The sequence below is a fragment of the Lampris incognitus genome, chromosome 4 (assembly GCF_029633865.1).
Source record: "Lampris incognitus isolate fLamInc1 chromosome 4, fLamInc1.hap2, whole genome shotgun sequence".
In the NCBI taxonomy this organism is placed as follows: domain Eukaryota; kingdom Metazoa; phylum Chordata; class Actinopteri; order Lampriformes; family Lampridae; genus Lampris; species Lampris incognitus.
In genome coordinates this window covers 40843568-40863335 of record NC_079214.1, presented here as the reverse complement: position 1 = coordinate 40863335, position 19768 = coordinate 40843568, and the positions used below count along the sequence as shown (strand labels likewise).

The 19768-nt window shown below is 43.6% G+C and overlaps 1 protein-coding gene across 1 annotated transcript in view; it reads left to right on the top strand.

Moving 5' to 3' along the window:
• cdh8 (cadherin 8) overlaps positions 1-19768 on the top strand; it is a 73054-nt gene that overhangs the window by 34152 nt on the left and 19134 nt on the right. The window contains exons 2-3 of the mRNA XM_056278136.1: positions 9389-9556; positions 9810-9997. Of these exons, the coding sequence (XP_056134111.1) occupies positions 9389-9556; positions 9810-9997 (356 nt within the window). The remainder of the gene's footprint in view (positions 1-9388; positions 9557-9809; positions 9998-19768) is intronic.

Here is a 19768-nt window from a genome sequence, read left to right as displayed (position 1 = left end):
TTGACTGGAGGACTAGGTCCTTCTTTTCACTTGTGCCAGTAGTCAGTGATGGGCTTTTCCTTTCCTCTTTCTCTTTTTATCCTGCTGTCAGGATGTTGGTGAATTTCAGGAGGGGTGAATGTAACCAGGTTAAAATTAATGTTTTTATTTTATTTTGTTTGAGTATGAAATATCACCAAATCCTGTCTGTGTGCTGTTATTTGTGTTTACTACATTTTATTTTATGTCATTATTTACTTTTATGTGTTTTACAACGACCGTCATATACGTGTACTGTCGTTTTAAGAGAGAGGTCTTATGGGTACACGGAAGACGGAACGCGGGAGAGGCCATTTTTGTTTTGTGGGAGGAGTCTCAAGCAGCAATCGAGCCGAGCCACGCGTGTTTCTTACCGTGGGACAGTTTTGCGGGTTGAGGAGAACGTAACCTTGAGTATCCCTGTAAGAAGATACTGCAAGCTGTGGGATAAAATACTTGTTTATCCTTTCTTACATCGGAGTCCCGTGGACGGTTTCTACTTCTAACGCACACGAGTGGAGTCCAGGCAGTGGTTGAACTTCGACCCCCACGTCCGTAAGAAACACCGCTCCCGCTGGAGGACTGGACGGTTGTCGAAGGGTTTGAAACCAAAATAAATGGCAAGGTGAGCCAAATAGAGTCCTGTGTGTCCCCCCTCCTTCCTTGATTATGATGATGATGATGATGATGAGAGACTGAGGGCCCCCCATAACACCTGGGACCCCACCGAAAATAGAACACAACGCAGAGCTGATGATGGAAGTGACGGGCGTGCAGCAGGCTGACCAGCAGAGAACAGCATAGGACTGCCCCCGTTACACTAGCATGCACTGAGTAGACTGCCGTTGTGGGTTCCATTTGGATGATATTGGGGCCAACGGGGTGTCGACTTGGGGTCCTTCGACTACATGTGAAGTCACGGGTTATGTTGCTAGCTAGCGTTGTGTAATGCTAGCTTTATAGTTATTTAGCTGCGTGTTTTTTACAATCCACGTTGACATAGAGTTGGTTAGTAAAGGTGCGAGGGCCTAAGGCCCGAGCTGCGTCTAAGGAGCAAGGCTGCAGGCTGAGGGACGAGCGAACGCACGCGAGGGCCGAAGGCCCGAGCTGTGTCTAACATCAATCTACTGTTTCCCGCTCTTTCTAAACTGAACTAGCCCCTACCCAAGCCTGTACCCAATCATAATGCGTGAAGTAGTGATGTCATCTGTAGTCGCAGGACCCCGAGCACATCCGGTAGGGCGAGAAAAAAAAAACATCCGGTAGGGCGAGTACATCAAGTACCGACACCGTATCTCCGACAAGCATAGTATCTCCCTTCTCCGGTGCTCAGACAAACCCTTTTTTCGCCAACCAGAAGAGAACTACACGCAAACACGGAAAGAAAAAAGTGTTTTTCTTCCCATAATAATAATAATAATAATAATAAACCATTTTATTCATTGAACGCTTTCAAGCTACTCTAAGACGCGTTACATAAGTTAAAATGAACATTAAAAACAACACACCAAAAACATATAACACACGACATTAATCACACATTAAAAGCAATTCCAAAGACGTGAGTTTTGATTAAGGATGTGAATGTGGACAGATCAGTGCAGTCGCTGATGTGTTTGGGGAGGGAGTTCTACAGGGAGGGGGCAGCTATGGAGAAGGCTCTGTCACTCCAGGTCTGGTGCTTGGTCCTGTGTGGTGGAGACAAGAGGATGGTAGTGGAGCAGGTAGTGGAGGGCTTTATGAGTAAGGCGAAAGGCTTTGAATTGGATCTGTTGTAGGACAGGGAGCCAGAGGAGGTTCTGGGGGACAGGGGTGATGTGATCATGGGAGTAGGAGTGGGTCAGCAGGCAAGCAGCACAGTTTTGGATGTATTGGAGTTTGTTTTGTTTTGGTTTTTTTTGGGTTTTTTTTCCCAGGACGTTGGATGATGAGCCGTAGAGATTGCTGTTGCAGTAGTCAATTCTGGATGTGATGAAGGCATAGATCAAAGTTTTGGCAGCAGAAAAGGAGAGTGATGGGCGGAGACGAGCTATGTTTGTTTTAGGTGGAAAAAGGTAGTTCTGGTGATTTCATTGACATGGTGTTCAAAGGAGGGGTTGCTGTAAAAAATTATTCCAAGGTTACAGATGTGTGGGTAGGTAGACAGTGATGTTATCGGTGGTGAGACAGAAGCTGAGTGGTTTTGGTAAGGGATTTGGGACCGATGATGAGCATGTCAGATTTATCAAAATTTAGTTTGAGGAACTTGGATTGCATCCATGATCAGTGAGGCAGTTGGTCAGAGTGGAGTGAGTTGCAGTAGTAATGGCTTTAGTGGAGATGTAGAGCTGGATGTCATTGGCATAGCAGTGAAAAGGGAGACCATGTTGATGTATGTTACCAACGGGGAGCATGTAAAGGATGAACAGGAGAGGACCAAGCACCAAACCCTGAGGGATGTATTGGGACAGAGGAGTGGTGAAGGAGGTGCAGTTGTTGATGCTGATGAACTGTTTTCTGTTTGTGAGATACGACATTAGCCTGTGGACAGTACCAGTGTGGGCCCTACCAGTGATGTTGAGGGAGGATTCAAGGAGGGAGAGAAGAATGTTGTGGTTGATGGTGCCGAAAGCTGCAGTGAGGTGGATGAGAATGCTAACGAGGCCAGTGTGAGGAGAGGAGAGGATAATGTCGTTTGTGACTTTAAGGAGGGCTGTTTCCGTGCTGTGCTGTGAGCGGAAACTAAATTCAAATTGTTTGAACAGGTTGTCAGAGATGTGAGGTGAGCTTTGAGTTGGAAGGCGACAACACGTTCGGAGACAAGATTGGATGGGATAGGATCCAGAAACAAGTGAAACTTCTCATTCCTACCATAAGGTTGAACAGCTCCATTGGGGACACGGGAGAACTTTGACAGGGACTGAGTGGTAAAGGGGGAGTGGGGTGGGTGGTGGGGAGGTGTTCAGTTTGCTGTAGATCAGTGGTCACCAACCCTGCTCCTGAAGAGCTACCATCCTAACAGATTTCCCTGCAGCCCTAATTTAACACACCCTATTCTACTAATTAGCTACTTCCCAAGACCTTGATTAATTGACTCAGTTGTGGTAAATTAGGGTTGGAATGAAAACCAGCAGCTCTCCAGGAACAGGGTTGGCAACCACTGCTGTAGATGGTGTCGACATTAGTTTGGAAAAATAAAAGGAAAGATTGCACTTGATAACTGTGAAGGAATTGGAGGTATTGTCACTGGGTTTGAGAAGATTGTTTATTGTGGAAAGAGAGCCTTGGGGTTGGTGGAGTCAGAGTGTACGGAGTGTGAGTAGCAGGTGGACAGGAATGTGATGAGAGTGTCTTTGTATTGTTGAAGGTAATTTGTGTAGGTTTGAAAATGCACTGTTAAACCAGTTTCCTTGCAGAGACTTTCGAGCTGGCGCTTACATGATTTAATTTGGTGGAGTTTAGGAGTACGCCAGGGTTTTAATGGTAGCCAGCTGATCAAGACAGGAGGAGAGTGTCTCATTATAATAACTGACATCGGAGGAATCATCAGACAGTGGGGGAGGGGATGAAGACGTCTCACTGGCAAGAGAGACAGAAAGAGCTGGGGGGGGGGGGTAGATTTGAGATTTCTGAAGGATGTATTGCGTTTGACTTTTGGAATGGGGATAGGGATGTCAATGTCCATGGTGACTGCCAGGTGGTCAAGAGATATTGAGATTGAGGCAGGAGAACTGATGTATTGTGGACCAGTGGAGCAGACCAAGTCCAGGATGTGACCATGGCTGTGAGTGAGGAAGTCGATATGTTGCGGGAAGCTGAAGCATTGTAACAGTTCCAGGAATCATAATTAATATCATAATTTCAAAGATATTATTAAAATACGTCAAATTATGTAATTGTTGCAGTTTTCATGAAGTGAAATTAATCAAGGCGAATGGCTGCTCTGTTGGTTGACTTTAATTCATAAAACAATGGTAAGAAAACATAGCTCAGCCATGCGACATTTTTTTTTGGTAGCTACTGAGATATTTTTCGGCTGTGACTGTAATTAATCATACTATGGAAATTTTATTTTTATAGTGGAGTTTTAACATTGGAGACTAGGGCACATCCGTGTGGCGGTGAGGTGAATAAGGCGAATTATTTTTGGTTCATCCAGTGTTCCTCCAGTTCTTCTGTGCTGAGATCAATAGTGAATGATTTGCTGTCTTGCGAAATGCCATCGACTTCTCGTTTACTTTAAATATTCCTACCCGAGTGTTTTGATTTGACACTATTGCTGCCCGATCTGACGCAACTGTAGATGTGAGTCGTGCATGCGCATGATTGACTCAGCGCGGGCAGCATTGGTCGAGCTGCTAGAGAGGGAATGAAGAGAGGGAGCGGCGATAGCGAGAACAAACTTTTTTCAAAGGTTTTTAATCACCGCAACCACGAGAGGTTCTTAATCATACAGTCATAACTACACACACACACACACACACACACACATACACACAAAAAGTAGGCTGATAGGTCCAGCAGTTTCCGAGATTACACGCGCGCGCGCGCGCGCGCGCGCGCGCGCACGCACGCACGCACGCACACACACACACACACACACACACACACACACACACACACACACACACACACACACACACACACACACACACACACACACACACACACACACACACACACACACACACTAAATGCATAATCCCCTGCAGGCTCCCGCCTGGCGGGGATAATGACTAAATACGAGGTTTCCGCCCAACAGCGACGATATTGTGTATTACACATATGCTGCTGTGAAATACTTTATAGCTATGACTGCATTAAACCACTTGCGAAAAAAATCTGTTTTCTACCACCAGCCAAACCTCTCAACAATGTAATCATGCAAAAGTTACTGTGAAAAGATTCCAGATTTGGGTCTTTAATTCCTTATTCTGCTGACTTTTTTTTTTACCACCGTGTCTGTAAGCAGTATGATTAAATAATGGTGAAATTACATTAATAAGAAATGAGATGGAAATCAACTGCTCACACTTTGGAAAACAGAACATGATAAACAAGCATTGGGAAAGTAAGCCTCAAATTTTATGTACATAATTGGATTATTTCAACACATAGATATTGGTTTCATCTTCAGCGCTAAGTGTTACAATCACTACCCATCTGTGACAGAAACCTGGCCATAGAAAATGTATTGAACGGACAATTTAAGGATTAGCATTCATGCTTTGTGTGACTACGGAGCACATGCAGATGGCTCATTCGAGTGAGCCAGATGTTTTAATGAATGCTGATGAAAAATAAAAGGTAAGAGGAAAACAACAATTAGAATGCATTTGACACTTACAACGCCACGTTGAAATTGAAAAGCATCTGATAAATAAATAAACATCATGCCCCAATTCATCACTTGGTTAATGGTCGGTGAAAAAAAGTTGAGGCAAATATCTATGGAAATGAGTGTTTGTCTATCCTCCGTTTTCAGTGATTAGGAATTAATTTGAATAATTAACAATGATCAACAGCAGCGAGATGCTGCTTGTAGCAAGATGACTGAAGCACGAGTATGTGTGTTTGGGTCTTAATGTGTCTGTTATTTTGTGTGTGGGTGTCTCTTGTTTAGCTGTGTGTTCATTTGTTTGTTTAACATGACAAGAGGTGGAGCTTGCTCATTGCCTTCAGTCAGAGGTTTCACAGATGATCGATATGTTTAACATGGAGACTCCAGGACCTTAACATATTAACAGTTTGGTTTATGTACATCATACTCTGTGGAACGATCAGGAACTAAAACAAAGCTGGTGTGAAAATGTGCAGTGTCCATGGTAAGACTGTTAGGACTCGTAGTTTGAAAATGATTTTTATCTGTTTTATGAGTTATGTCAACTAGTAAAAGTAAGGTGATGAAAAAAAATCATGCGAAAAAAAAGGGGAAAAAATAATTTCAATATTTGTCTTCACTTGGTATTGGCCTTATTTAGACTGTTTAAGCATGTGACTAATTACCAGACTTTTGATTACCATATCAATGCACGTGCATGCCATGGGTTTACTGATATTTAAGTTTATTTTTATTTAATTCAAAATAAAATTCATCCAGGTAACCCTGATTGGCCTTTCTCATGTGAGGATATGCATACTGCAAAACTTGTTTTCTATTACCATCAGTATCACCTTTCAGCTGTTATTTAATTGTGGCTGCACATCATAGTTTTATAGGTTGCAGCTATTAATCTGGCTTACTTCGGTACAAATCCACCACTGTTTGGGATCATTAGCAAGCATATGCACATAAGTGATGCATCCAGTTTTTTTTCTTTTTTTGTAAAACATGAGTATATTCAGCATAGTCCAGATGAGTATTAATGCATTTGCTGTCCTGTGTACACAGGGAGGCAGTACTAGGATGTGGTGGTGACTGTGCAAAGTTCCTCCCACAGTCCAAAGACATGCGTGTCAGGTGAACGGGAGTCTCTAAATTGCCCATAGGTGTAAATGGTGTGTGAGAGTGACTGTGTGTGTGGGCCCTGTGATGAACTAGTGACCTGTCGAGGTTGTCTCTCTTCTTTCTGCCATTACGTATTATAAAGAACATATAGCAGTATAGTACATTACATTTTTTACAGTCTACCATATCCAGGCTAAAAGATGAAATCAGAAATGACAGTTGGATTTAAACTTGGAGGCAATCTGACGCTGGCTAAAGCTTCATGTTCATATTTGTTTTGATCAATGTCATCCAAATATAGTAAAAGAACATGGGAGGATGTAGAACGTTACTTGTCAAATAACATCGTGACACAGTGGCCCAGTGGTTAGCACTGTTGTCTCACAGCAAGAAGGTCCTGGTTTCAAACCTCAGGACCAGGCTGTCCCAGGTCCTTTCTGTGTGGAGTTTGCACTTTCTCCCCGTGTCTGTGTGGGTTTCCTCCAGGTGCTCCGGTTTCCTCCCACCATCAAAAAGACATGCATGTTAAGGTTAATATGTTAACCCTAACATGCATGAAAAAAAATGTCTGTACCCCTGACCAAGGTAATAGAAAGAAGAACTGGAGTTGGTACCCGGGTGCTGCAGCTGCCCACTGCTCCTATACAATAGGATGGGTTAAATGCAGAGGATGAATTTCCCCATGGGATTAATAAAAGTATATCCTATATCTTATATCCAGACACTTCTACAACTGTTACAGAAAAGAAAAGAAGACGATATGATGATTGATCCATCCTTACACGTTGTCATCTTAGGCTTATAGAGCTATTCGCAAATAATGAACTATTTATTAATAGCATGAATTAATATATTTGATGTAATCAAATATAATCTTGAATCAGCCTTCACAGGGCCTGGCGGCCTGTCCAGGGTGTCTCCCTGCCTGCCGCCCAATGACTGCTGGAATAGGCTCCAGCATCCCCGCGACCCTGAGAGCAGGATAAGCGGTTCAGATAATGGATGGAATTAGCCTTTAGCTTCTACACTGAGATCACATTGCACATCTAAGAAATGTTGCAATGCTTTAGAACTCCATACAAATCATGCTTTACTTCTTTTTTTCTGGTTTGATACTAAGATTTTTCCTTAAAACAAAATTATGCATTTACTCGTTTTGACTTGTTTTGATTAATGGCTGAAAATTGGGAATAATTGAAAGTTACAAACATAGTAGTTAAAATGATTCAACTGAGGATAAAACAATTCAAGTTTTCAGAATTCAATACAAGCTTTGTGTAACAAAATCATAATTCTCTCATTTTGAAGCAGGGTCTGTATACTCTGTATACAGATGATCACATAGAAGCAGGGTTTATAAATTCTTAGTTTGAGTTTGATTTGAGGAAGTCAACAACTGATAGGTTGCATCATGAGTCTGATGTTGTTTTGCACCAGTGTGTCAGGTTGGTCTGAAAGAAACTGATATTGCCCATGGCCGCCAAATTCAGTTTTTTTTCTTTCTTTTTTGTTGTGGAGGCTGCATTGTTGTTCTATCATTGTCTAAATCACACTAATCTCGATGCCTTGGAGAATAGCAGTCTGCAAAACTAATGGCTGGATACAATGGTAAAAAAAGAAGTAAGCTAAGCCATGATAAGATTTTAAGTCTACTGGCACAATAGTGTAAGACATGCAGTGTATGTTGTAGAATAGTTTCTCACCATCCAAATTCTAGCTGCAAACTTAAATATAAGCTGTGGGTTCATATGTGCTCAGCCAGCAGTTTTGATGAGGGTGGCCAACTTTTCCCTTTCAGTTTCCCTGATACTTTTGATAAAAATAGCTGCATGTGATTTACACCAACACAACTTGCCTTCTTGTTTTAAAAAAAACAAACATGAAGAATCTATGGCACAGATAAAAAACATGAACATTCCAGCCTCTTCCATCTTTTTTTTTTTAATTCTACCATGCAGCTTCTCGTCCAATGCAGCTCAAGACCATGGCTGGGTGACATGCCAAAGCCTGGCTTTCATGAGAGGTTTTATATTCATTTGATGATCCTATGGGCCTCTGTTTCCTGAGTGGATTATCCGCATAGGCCGATGCTGAGCCCTTTTTATACTCAGCGCTGTGGCACAGTCAATAAGGTCCATTCTGCATACAATATTCAAGATTATACAAGACAGACAGTATAATTCACACTCAATCAGAATACAAATGACTGCAGATGCTGGAACGGCACATTTGAAAACAAACAGATTTGGCTGATTTGCAATGCCAAAACGGAGCTCAGTCGTGACTAGCCCTACCATCCCAGTGGTCACAAAGGTCCCACTTTCTCACAAAATAAGGATGCTAGGGTTGCTTTCCGTCAACTCGCACTTTGGTATGGAGCCCTTGTTTTGTCAAGTTACAAATCTGAAGAATGTATGCTGTCCATAGATGTTGCACCATTCATATTAGAGGAGTGGAAATAAGGACATTATGAGGGTTGGGCATGCCAGTCTCAAATCACCAATGGGCAGCATGGTGGCCCAGTGGTTAGCACTGTTGCCTCACAGCAAGAAGGTCCTGGGTTCAAACCCCAGGCCGTCCCAGGTCCTTTCTGTGTGGAGTTTGCATGTTCTCCCCCTGTCTGCGTGGGTTTCCTCCGGGTGCTCCGGTTTCCTCCCACCACCAAAAAGACATGCATATTTGTGTTAATACTCCTATCTGTACCCCTGACCAAGGCAATGGGAAGAAATAATTGGAGTTGGTCCCCGGGTGCTGCACGGTAGCTATATAACTAGGATGGGTTAAATGCAGAGTAAATTTCATTTGTATGTATATACAAAATGACTGATAAAGAGTATTCTATTCTATTCTATGTATTACCAATCATGCTAAATGTGTAAGGTATGTTGAAGTGCAAGCCATGACTTTGGATTAATATGCTTTCAACTGTCTCCTTCTCCCTAGCGACCATTAAGATCGCTCTGCATGGGATGGATCGAGAGATGAGAGAGGAATACCTGGTTGTCATTCAGGCCAAGGACATGGGAGGTCACATGGGTGGCTTGTCAGGGACCACAACTGTCACTGTCACATTAACAGATATCAATGACAACCCACCAAAGTTCTCCAAAAGTAAGACAACTTTCCCTGTTAGACCAGCTGGAAATAGCAAATTCTCTTACTTGTCACAGTGATGGGAACTATTTTACTTAAATTGGTTTTGTTTTACAACATCCATTGATAAAGGTCCCCAGAAACTATTATGTTAATTGTGTTGTTTCTATGTACAGTTGCCAAACTATTACACTGTGCTACCATATGCCATACAATCTCGCTTCGGTTAAATTTCTATGTCGATATGAAAGAGGTATTTGTATGTTGCCAGATCTGTATGAGTTTGTGATCCCTGAGGACCTAGCCATTGGAAAAGCAGGGGGCAAGGTGAGGGCAAATGACAGAGACATCGCTGAAAACGCCAAGTCAACATACAGCATCATCGAGGGAGACAACCGAGGAATGTTTGAGATTTCCACGGATACACAGACTCAAGAGGGGATTCTCCGGCTAAAGAAGGTAAATCCCGGGCATTGGACTGACCTCACTCTTTGTTCCAGTCTTTCTTCTCTCCCTGCCTGACTTTGATATTCACCAGCTACATCTTATGTCCTAAAGTAGCCTCCAAAATGTCTGACTTAATCAGCCATCACACAGTTTAGCTTTTGTTGACTTGGGTCTTGCTGATACCTTTATTACTTTCAGCATAGACAGATAAACAGTAATGAAATCTACTTTTGCATGTCGTAATACTGACAGCCACTTAGGTATTTAGTATATCTCAGCTATCCTGTTCAAATCTAAATCCTCTGTTGCTGGCCTCTGAGAGACTCCACTGGTGCAATTGCTGTTTACATGCGTTGCTTAGGGGTGCATTTTCAGTAGTTATTGAAGGATAGGGGAAAGATTCTCATTAAATTTCTTCATCAAGACATTCCCAAGTGGTCGTTGAAGACAAATTGATTACATTTCAAATACAAGGCTTGCTCTCTAACCTGCAGCCAAACATCACCACATTGTGACATTGTACACTGTAATATAAGTGAGACCATGTTCAAATCGATGGGATTGTTTTCATCAAATAATTGTAAAGGTATGCCAGTAGCAGTGAGTCATATTGCATTCTTGGTCTGTGGACAGGATAATTATGCCAGGATCTCAATGCAATTTCACACAATGTATTATGTTTCTTGGTAAACAGTAATAATATTTTCTCTATCATAAAGCTGAATAGGTTTGGGCCCTGATATCGTTATTTGCCTCTAGGAATTTAGAACACGTACTGCTGTATTTTCCTCAACACTGAGGAGTGTGTGAAATTTACCTTTGAAAACCCTGTCACATTTTAATAACGCTGTGACCTGCGAGCAAGTTTAGAGACAGCTGTATCTCAAGGACATCTCCCGGAAATCAAATCGAGATTTCACAGTAGGGTATCAAAGACAGCAGAGCACATAGTACTTGCATATGCATGTATTCAATATAATAAGTCTATACATCCTCTGTGATGGTGGATGTTTGCTTATGTATTGAAACGCACACATGACTGATGGATGGGTGTTCTTAAATCTTGAGTCATGGTTGGTTCAGTGTCGAGAGAGGCAGCTATACATCACTCAAGTGTGGAGTGCCATTGAATTCTGATGCAAAATGACATTACCCCAAGGACGTCTAGTGTGACTTTGTCAAACGGTGAACAATGAACTGCATAGGAGGCGGAATGAATATGAGGTAAGGCAATCTGCTGGGATTACGATTCAGTGCCACTAAAGAAAACACAAGCGCTGGTGAACAAACTCAATAGAGTCATAAAAGCTTCAGCTGTTGACAGAGCAAATGTCAAATGGGTTGGTCATTTTGGCAATGTGCTTCTCCACAGAATGGGGATAGTCTTGTTGCTCTCAGGGCTGCTCAGTTTCTCCCTGTGGTCCAAAAAATGTTGCCCACATCTACATGCAAGATAAATGTTAATGAGTGATGAAAAACGGGAAAGCGTCCACTTTCATTCTGTACAGCTAATTTTCTATGCACACCGCTAGATTTCCATGTCCCAAGTTAATATGAGATGAGGGAAAGTACCTGGTGTGCTTTGGCCCCTGTGTTTTTGTTGACCAACGTGATGCTCCAACTCACATAAAAAAAAAACCAAAAAAAAAAAACTTTTCAATGGCATCCGGGTAGCGTAGCGGTCTATTCCGTTGCCTACCAGCACAGGGATCGCTGGTTCATATCCCCATGTTACCTCCGGCTTGATCGGGCATCCCTACAGACACAATTGGCCGTGTCGATGGGTGGGAAGCCAGATGTGGGTATGTGTCCTAGCGTGATCTTCCCACGCGCTACGTCCCCCTGGTGAAACTCCTCACTTTCAGGTGAAAAGAAGTGGCTGGCGACTCCACATCTATCGGGCAGACATGTGGTAGTCTGCAGCCCTCCCAGGATTGGCAGAGGGGGTGGAGCAGGGACCGGGGCAGCTCAGAAGAGTGGGGTAATTGGCCGAGTACAAGTGGGGAGAAAAAGGGGGGACAATCAAAAAAAAAATCCCACCTTCCAAACTGCCATCTCACATGGAGTGCAAATTATTAAACATCCTTTGCGGCAAGGTTAAAACATATTGATCAAACTGCGACTGTAGAGGCACATACACAAGACAAAGGGTTCTTTGTCATTTGGGGTCTTAAGCTTTTTATCTTATGGCCCCCAGGCTTGTTAGGGGATGTTAGTGGGATGCTGAGCTTTCACCCCGCAAGCCATCACTTAACTTTGATGTCTCTAAATGGCCCGTATACACATACTGAAGTGACGCTGGGGCTTGAAGATTGAAGAAAGACATGAGGAATGAAGAATGAAGAATGACACAGTGGGGCTGCAAGGATAGGGATTTCAGCAGGGGTGTTTTAACCGGAGAAACAAAAAACAAAAAAAAAATCTTGTATTATGAAGAACAGTGTAATACCATTGTCACCCTTTAAAAAAAAATTGGATCCCTCAGCTGCAGTGGGCACTGAACCGTGGTTTTAGGTGGGGACACATTAAATACTTACTGGCTCCAAAGACAATGACTCATACAAGTGAAACGCTCTGTCTTCAACAGGGGCTGTCTCGCATCACGACAGTGCATGTGACCAAGACACACTTCTGCAGCTGCATGGACTTGTTGAGCTAAATAATGTAATGATTCAAAATATTTCACTGTTCTGATTATTATTATTTATTTTTTTGTAGCATCATGGCACACTGACCATGGAGAGTTTTTAGTTTTCAGTGCTTTCGGTACATTTGTGCTCTTAATATGTGCTCTCTCTCTCTCTCTCTCTCTCTCTCTCTCTCTCTCTCTCCCTCTCTCTCTCTCTCGGAGCAGAAGTATGAGTGAGTGCGCATTTCACCGTTTTCTATCTTTTCTATTTTTTGTTGTTTCGTGTTTTTTTGGGGGGATTTGTATTTCGACAGATTTACTGTCGTGGTGGTGTACTTTGATAGCGGAGCGGGTTCGGCCGGCCTGGCTGTGAGTCATGCAGACTCGCGGAGTTGGGAGGCGTGGGGCTGGAGGAGCTCACACATCGACATGGAGTTGAACTTTGTCCGAACTTCAAGTGCTCGGTAGAAGATTGCGGTTTAGCAATCGGAAAAATCGTTGGTTATGACAGTGAAGTCCGCGTCGAGAATGAATAGTGGAGTCGTTGTGTTTCTCGACAGTATTGACAAGGTCAACATAGTTGTGGAGCAAGGCGTGGTAATCCAGGACACCTTTGTTCAGGTGGTGCCGCTGGTCAATCCGGCCAAAAAGGTAATTTGGTCCAAAGTCCTTCCGTTCATTAGCAACGACATGTTGCGGAGAGAACTGGCGAGACACGGAAAATTAGTGTCACCTATAAAACTGATCAATCTGAGCTGCGAATCTCCACTTTTAAAACATGTTGTTACCTTCAGAAGGCAGGTCTTTATGGTTCTGAGGAACAAAATGGAGTTAAATCTGATTTTGAAGTGCAGAGTTGATGGTTTTGACTATGATGTGTATGTATCATCAGAGACAATGAAATGTTTTGGCTGCGGAATGGAGGGTCATCTCATCCGTTCCTGTCCAGGGAAATCAACTGCTGAGCCAAATGAGGGTGAGATGGCAGCACAGGGCCCCGAGCAAACTGGGACTGCGGCACAGAGCTCAAAGCAGGGAGAAATGCAGCAGGAAGAAAACCAGAGTGAAGCTGAGTTTCTGGATGCTGGTTCAGGTGCTGCTGTTCCTGGTTCGGCTAACCCAGAGACTGCTGGTTCGGGTGTTGCTGATCCAGTTTCCGCTAAAGCAGGGGCTGCTGTCTCAGTTGCTGATGATCTGGGTTCGGCAAGTTCAGGGGTTTTGGGCTCAGGTGCTGCTGATCCGGGCCCTACACAGGACAATACTGCTGTAGAGGTTGTTGAAAAGTGTCCCACAGATACTATTAACTGTGATGTAATGCACACACAGTCTGAAACTAATGAAGCAGAATGTTCTCTGGAGGAGGAATGTGTGATATTGGCAAAGAAAGACTCTTCTAATGTCAAGGATAAAAAGAGGAAACCTGATGAGGTGTCTCTGCCTTCTAGTATAGCAACAAAGGTTTCTCATCAGAGTAGGTGTCTGCAGTCGGATGAGAGTGAAGGTGATGAAGCCAGTGATGTGCAGTCTCTGGCTGCCTCGCAGATGGGGACTCAACAACAGACTGGATACTCTGTAGTGAACATTAAGAAGTTCTTGCAGGACACTAAGGGGGCCAGAAATGTAAAAGTTGCTAAAGTGTTTCCTGATTTGCAGCTCTTCCTTGATTCAGTGAAGATTTTTCTGAGAAGTCCTGTTGGTCTGGGGGAGAAAGCTTTCACTGAACAGGAAACTTTTCGTTTGAAGAAAAAATAGTTCAAAAGGTCAGAAAGCAGTTAGGGAATGATGAATAAGTTTTTCAATTTATACCTTCTCTGTCCACTTGTTTCTGGTTTACAACTTCTTTTCTGTAATATGGAGGACATAAGAATAGGGGGCTTAAACTTAAATGGGGCAAGGAATGATGGGAAAAGGGCCTCTCTTTTCAAGCTGTGTGCTCTTAAAAAGTTAGATGTGCTTTTTGTACAAGAGACACACAGTACCACTGATAATGAGGCTGACTGGCTGAGAGAATGGACTGGTGAGACCTTTTTAAGTCACAAAACCAGTAACAGTGGTGGAGTTGGTATTATTTTTTCCGGGAATTTTATTCCTCAGTCTGTCAAGTCTGAGGAAGTTATTAAAGGCCACCTGTTAAAATTAACAGCAGTGTATAAACAGGTAAAAATGGTGTTTATTAGTATTTATGCTCCAGTTGTGGGAGTGGAGAGGCTAGTCTCCCTGGATGTTTTAGATGAAGTTATTGAGAATTGTACCAGTGAGGACTATTTAGTCGCTGGTGGAGATTTCATTGTACTGAGGACAGCAGGTTGGACAGGAACCATGCAGAGCCTCATGCTGCCTCTCAAAGTAGTCTGGTTCATCTTATTGAGGCTCATGAACTGTGTGATGTGTGGAGAGGGTTTCATAATAAACAGAGACAATACACCTGGACATATGTTAAGGATAATTTGATGTCTATGGCCAGGCTTGATCATTTCTATTGCTCGAAACATCAGTTCAATGTGTTCAAAAGTTGCATCATCAGCCCTGTCGGTAGTAATGGTTTCTGTCTTTATAAAATGTTTGAAATCCAATAGTGCCTATTGGCATTTTAACACAGCCTTACTGGAGGATAGAAACTTCAAGGACACTTTTGTCTGTTTTTGGAGGCACCACCAAAGTACAATATCAGATTTTGTGTCTGTACAACAGTGGTGGGATATTGGAAAAGTCCAAATAAGACAACTGTGTCAACAGTACACTCAGAATGTCACACGGACCTTAATGACTTCAGTGAAAGCTCTGGAGTCTAAAGTAGAGGAACTCCAGGGCTTGGCTGAGGCCACAGGGGACCAACACCATACTGAGGCACTCCCAGCAAAAAAGTCTCGTTTGAACAACCTGCTCGGTGTTTCAGCTCAGGGTGCTTTGGTCAGGTCTCGCTTTCAACATGTAGCCCAGATGGATGTCCCATCACACTTTTTCTTTGGCCTGGAGTGTAAGAATGGGCAGAAGCGGTTCATTCACAGCTTAAGATCTGACACTGGGCAGGTGCTGACTGACCATACTGTGATTCGTAAGTGTGCTGTCAGCTTCTACAGTAACCTGTTTAGCTGTGAGCATAGAGAGGAACAGGCAGTGGCTAAGAGTTTTTATACCGATCTCCCTCAGGTGACCGGCAGAGCAATGTAGAGTTGGAAGCAGCTTTCCTCTGGTGAACTCTATGCTGCTCTGCAGAGTATGCAGAGTGGGAAAGCTCCTGGTATTGATGGTCTACCTGTTGACTTTTACAAATCTTTCTGGTCGGTGATCGGGGGGGGGGGGGGATCCGCTGGCGGTGCTAAATGACAGTCTCACCAGAGGGCGTCTGCCATTGAGCTGCAGGCGGGCGGTTCTCACCTTGCTGCCCAAGAAAGGTGACCCACAGTCCATTACAAACTGGAGGCCTGTGTCACTGCTTGCGCTGATTATAAGCTCCTCTCAAAGGTGTTAGCAACCAGACTGAGTAAAGTGATGGGACAGGTGATTCATTGTGACCAGACCTACTGTGTATCTGGCAGGTTGATTTCAGATAACATCATTCTGATTCGAGACTTTTTAGAGATTTGTAAGCTGTTTGGCCTCAACACTGGCATCATATCCATTGATCAAGAAAAAGCTTTTGATCGTGTTGAGCATGAACTTCTGTGGCTCACACTGAGGGCCTTTGGTTTTGGTCCTGGCTTTATTAGCAAACTTAAGGTTCTGTATTGTGACATTCAGAGTGTGCTGAAAATTAATGGTGATTTGAGTGCTCCTTTTTAAATGCAAAGGGGGATTAAATAAGGCTACACCCTCTCGGGCATGTTATACTCCCTAGCATTTGAGCCATTGTTACACAAACTCAGATCTGACCTTCAGGGTATAACTATACCAGGTTGCAGTGCACCCTTAAAACTGTCAGCCTATGCGGATGATTTAGTAATTCTGGTGAACAGTCAGCAGGATATTGACATGTTGGAGAGGGACATCGTCCAGTTTGGCTTAATATCTTCGGCCAAGGTTAACTGGATCAAAAGTAAGGCTGTTAAGTGTTGGTGGTGTGCTGGAGAAAAAGCTCCATTTGCCTAGGGGGGTGAATTGGAAGGTGGGGGGGGGGCTGAAATATCTAGGGGTGTTTCTGGGTGATCAGTCCGTTGTTCTTAAAAACTGGGAAAATGTTCTTGAAAAGGTCAAAGGTCGGTTGGCAAAGTGGAAGTGGATCATAACCGAGATGTCCTACAGAGGTCGAGTCCTGATCGTCAACAACTTGATATCATCAATGTTATGGCATCGCCTGTCAGTTGTTGACCCCCCACCAGGCCTGCTGTCCAAGATCCAGGCTCTTTTTGTCGACTACTTCTGGGACAAACTGCACTGGGTACCTCAGTGTATGCTGTACCTGCCGAGGGTTGAAGGAGGGCAGGGCCTGATCCACCTGAGCAGCAGGGGGGGCTACCTTCCCTTTCCAGTTCCTGCAAAGGTTTCTGTATGGTCTTGCTGAGTTAGTGTGGAGGTTGCTGGCTTGCACCATTCTGAGTCTGCTAGGTGGCCTGGGACTGGACAGATCTTTGGTTTTGATGGACTTGAAACAGCTTAACACCAAGGACCTACCTGACTTCTACTGTGGGCTGTTCAAGGTGTGGAACTTGTTAAACAAAGAGAGACTAAGACAACACAGCTCTTTGTTTTGGCTGCTCCAGGAACTGATCATAAATGGCTTCCGTTTCAGTGCAGTCTCAAGTGGGGCCAACTCTGCTGAGGCGGTTGTGTGTGTCGAACGTGGTGACTCTGGGACATGTAGTCAGCTTGCAGGCCCAGACATGGACAATCCAGATCCTTTTGCTTCCCGCTTAGAGCTGAGATCAACTCGTGTCATCACTCTGCTGCTTACCAAATGGAGAGAAGCTCTCACAAGTGGTGAGCGGACTCTGTTGGTCCAGCATTATAATGGCTCTGTTAGATCTGATGAGAAGGATGTTTTCCCTTCAATGAACATTTCACCAGATTTTAAGGACTGTACAGGACCTCTTTTAAAAAGGGAGAATCCCTCTGTGTTTTCTTTTCAAGGTCCAAATGAAAGGTCAGTGTACAAAATGTATGTTAAGGTTCTGCACAGGGACAAATTAAATGGTAAACCTGACACCCCATGGAGGGCTCACCTAGGTCTGAGGGACAGTGTTGGTCCTGAGTGGAGAGCGCTGTACAAACCACCATTGGTCAAAAGAGCTACAGACCTGCAGTGGAGGGTTTTACATGGTATCATGGCTGTTAATGCTATTGTCTCCATTATTAATTCTGATGTTAGCCATGATTGTCCATTTTGTTCTAATTGTGAAACTGTCTTTCATTGCTTCATGGCATGTTGTCAACTGCTGCCACTGTTTACTTTACTGGAAAATGTTTTTGGGTTGTTTGGGAAGGTCTTTTCTAAACCCATGCTCATTCTGGGCTACAGGTACTCTCGGAAAAACAAGGCCAAATGCCAGCTTCTTAATTTCGTTCTGGGGAGTGGAAAGATGGCTGTGTACCTGAGCAGAAGAAACAGAATGGAGGATGCTGGGGACGATGATGCTGTTTTTGTGTTCATAAAAATGTTAAGAGCTTGTTTGATAGTAGATTTTTGCTACTTTAAATCGATGGATGACCTGGAAAGTTTTCGCAGTGTGTGGTGTTATAAAAATGTGCTTTCCTGTATTGTGGATGATGAGCTGATCTTGGGGAGTGTCCTGAGATGATTTAGATTCTGTGAATCTGATATTACTGACCATGTTGGTCTTTGTGTTGTAATTTTGTTGTCATTCTTATTAAAGCATTGTTGAAAGTCAAGTCTCTCTCTCTCTCTCTCACTCTATTTTTTCTCTCTCGCGCTCTTCCTTTCTCTTCTTGTTCTGCGAAGATATGTGGTTCAAACTTGCTTTGTGTTTAAATTGCAATATAAATAATGTTAATTTGACTTGATTCAACTATTAATATGTTTTTTGACAAAATGACATTTTTATTTAAGAAAACCAATGGCAAGCAAATAGTTTTGTTTTGTTTTTTTTTACCTTTGACTCTGTTCATGGGGGTTTCATTTTTTTTTAATCACTTCATTGATCCCCGTGGGGAAATTCTTCTTCTGCATTTAACCCATCCTAGCTGTGTAGCGCCTGGGGACCAACCCCAGTTAGTCTTGCAATGCCTCGGTCAGGGGCACAGACAGGAGTATAAACCCTAACATGCATGTCTTTTTGATGGTGGGGGAAACCGGAGCACCCGGAGAAAACCCACGCAGACACAGGGAGAACATGCAAACTCCACACAGAAAGGACTTGGGATGACGACCCCCCCCCCCAAGGTTGGACAACCCCGGGGTTCAAACCCAGGACCTTCTTGCTGTGAGGTGACAGCACTAACCACTGCACCACCGTGCTGCCCAATGTATTTTCTTTTCAACTTGAGGGACATTAACCTCATTCTCCCCATCTGTATTTGCGTAAAGGAAATCTCAATAGTGGGATTTCCAGCATGCGGTGCCTACCTGCTGGCAGAGCTGCAGCTGAAACTTACATGGTTAAAGCAAATAGATATCTATTTTATTACATTTTGCAAGAGTGCTTCTCTATGAAATTGGGGAGTTAGAAAGCAATGCTCTTTTACCAAAATAATAATTTGCAGAAATTGAAATGATTTCTTGCGCCCAAATTTTGATGAATTATCAGGTTTGCTGTGGTTGGCTGTGCAAATTATGCAACGTATCACTAAAGAAATGGGAAGAATGGCTGTCTTACTGTAAATGCCAGATCTCACTGTCATCAAAAAAAAAAAGAAGCACAACTAAAAGGGGCATCCGGGTAGCGTAGCGGTCTATTCCGTTGCCTGCCAAAACGGGGATCACGGTTCGAATCCCTGCGTTACCTCTGGCTTTGATCAGGCATCCCTACAGACACAATTGGCTGTGTCTGCGGGTGGGAAGCTGGATGTGGGTATATGTCCTGGTTGCTGCACTAAAGCCTCCTCTGGTCAATTGGGGCACCTGTTCAGGGGGGAGGGAGAACAGCGTGATCCTCCCACGTGCTACGTTCTCCTGGTGAAACTCTTCACTGTCAGGTGAAAAGAAGCGGCTGGCGACTCCACATGTTTCGGAGGAGGCATGTGGTAGTCTGCAGCCCTCC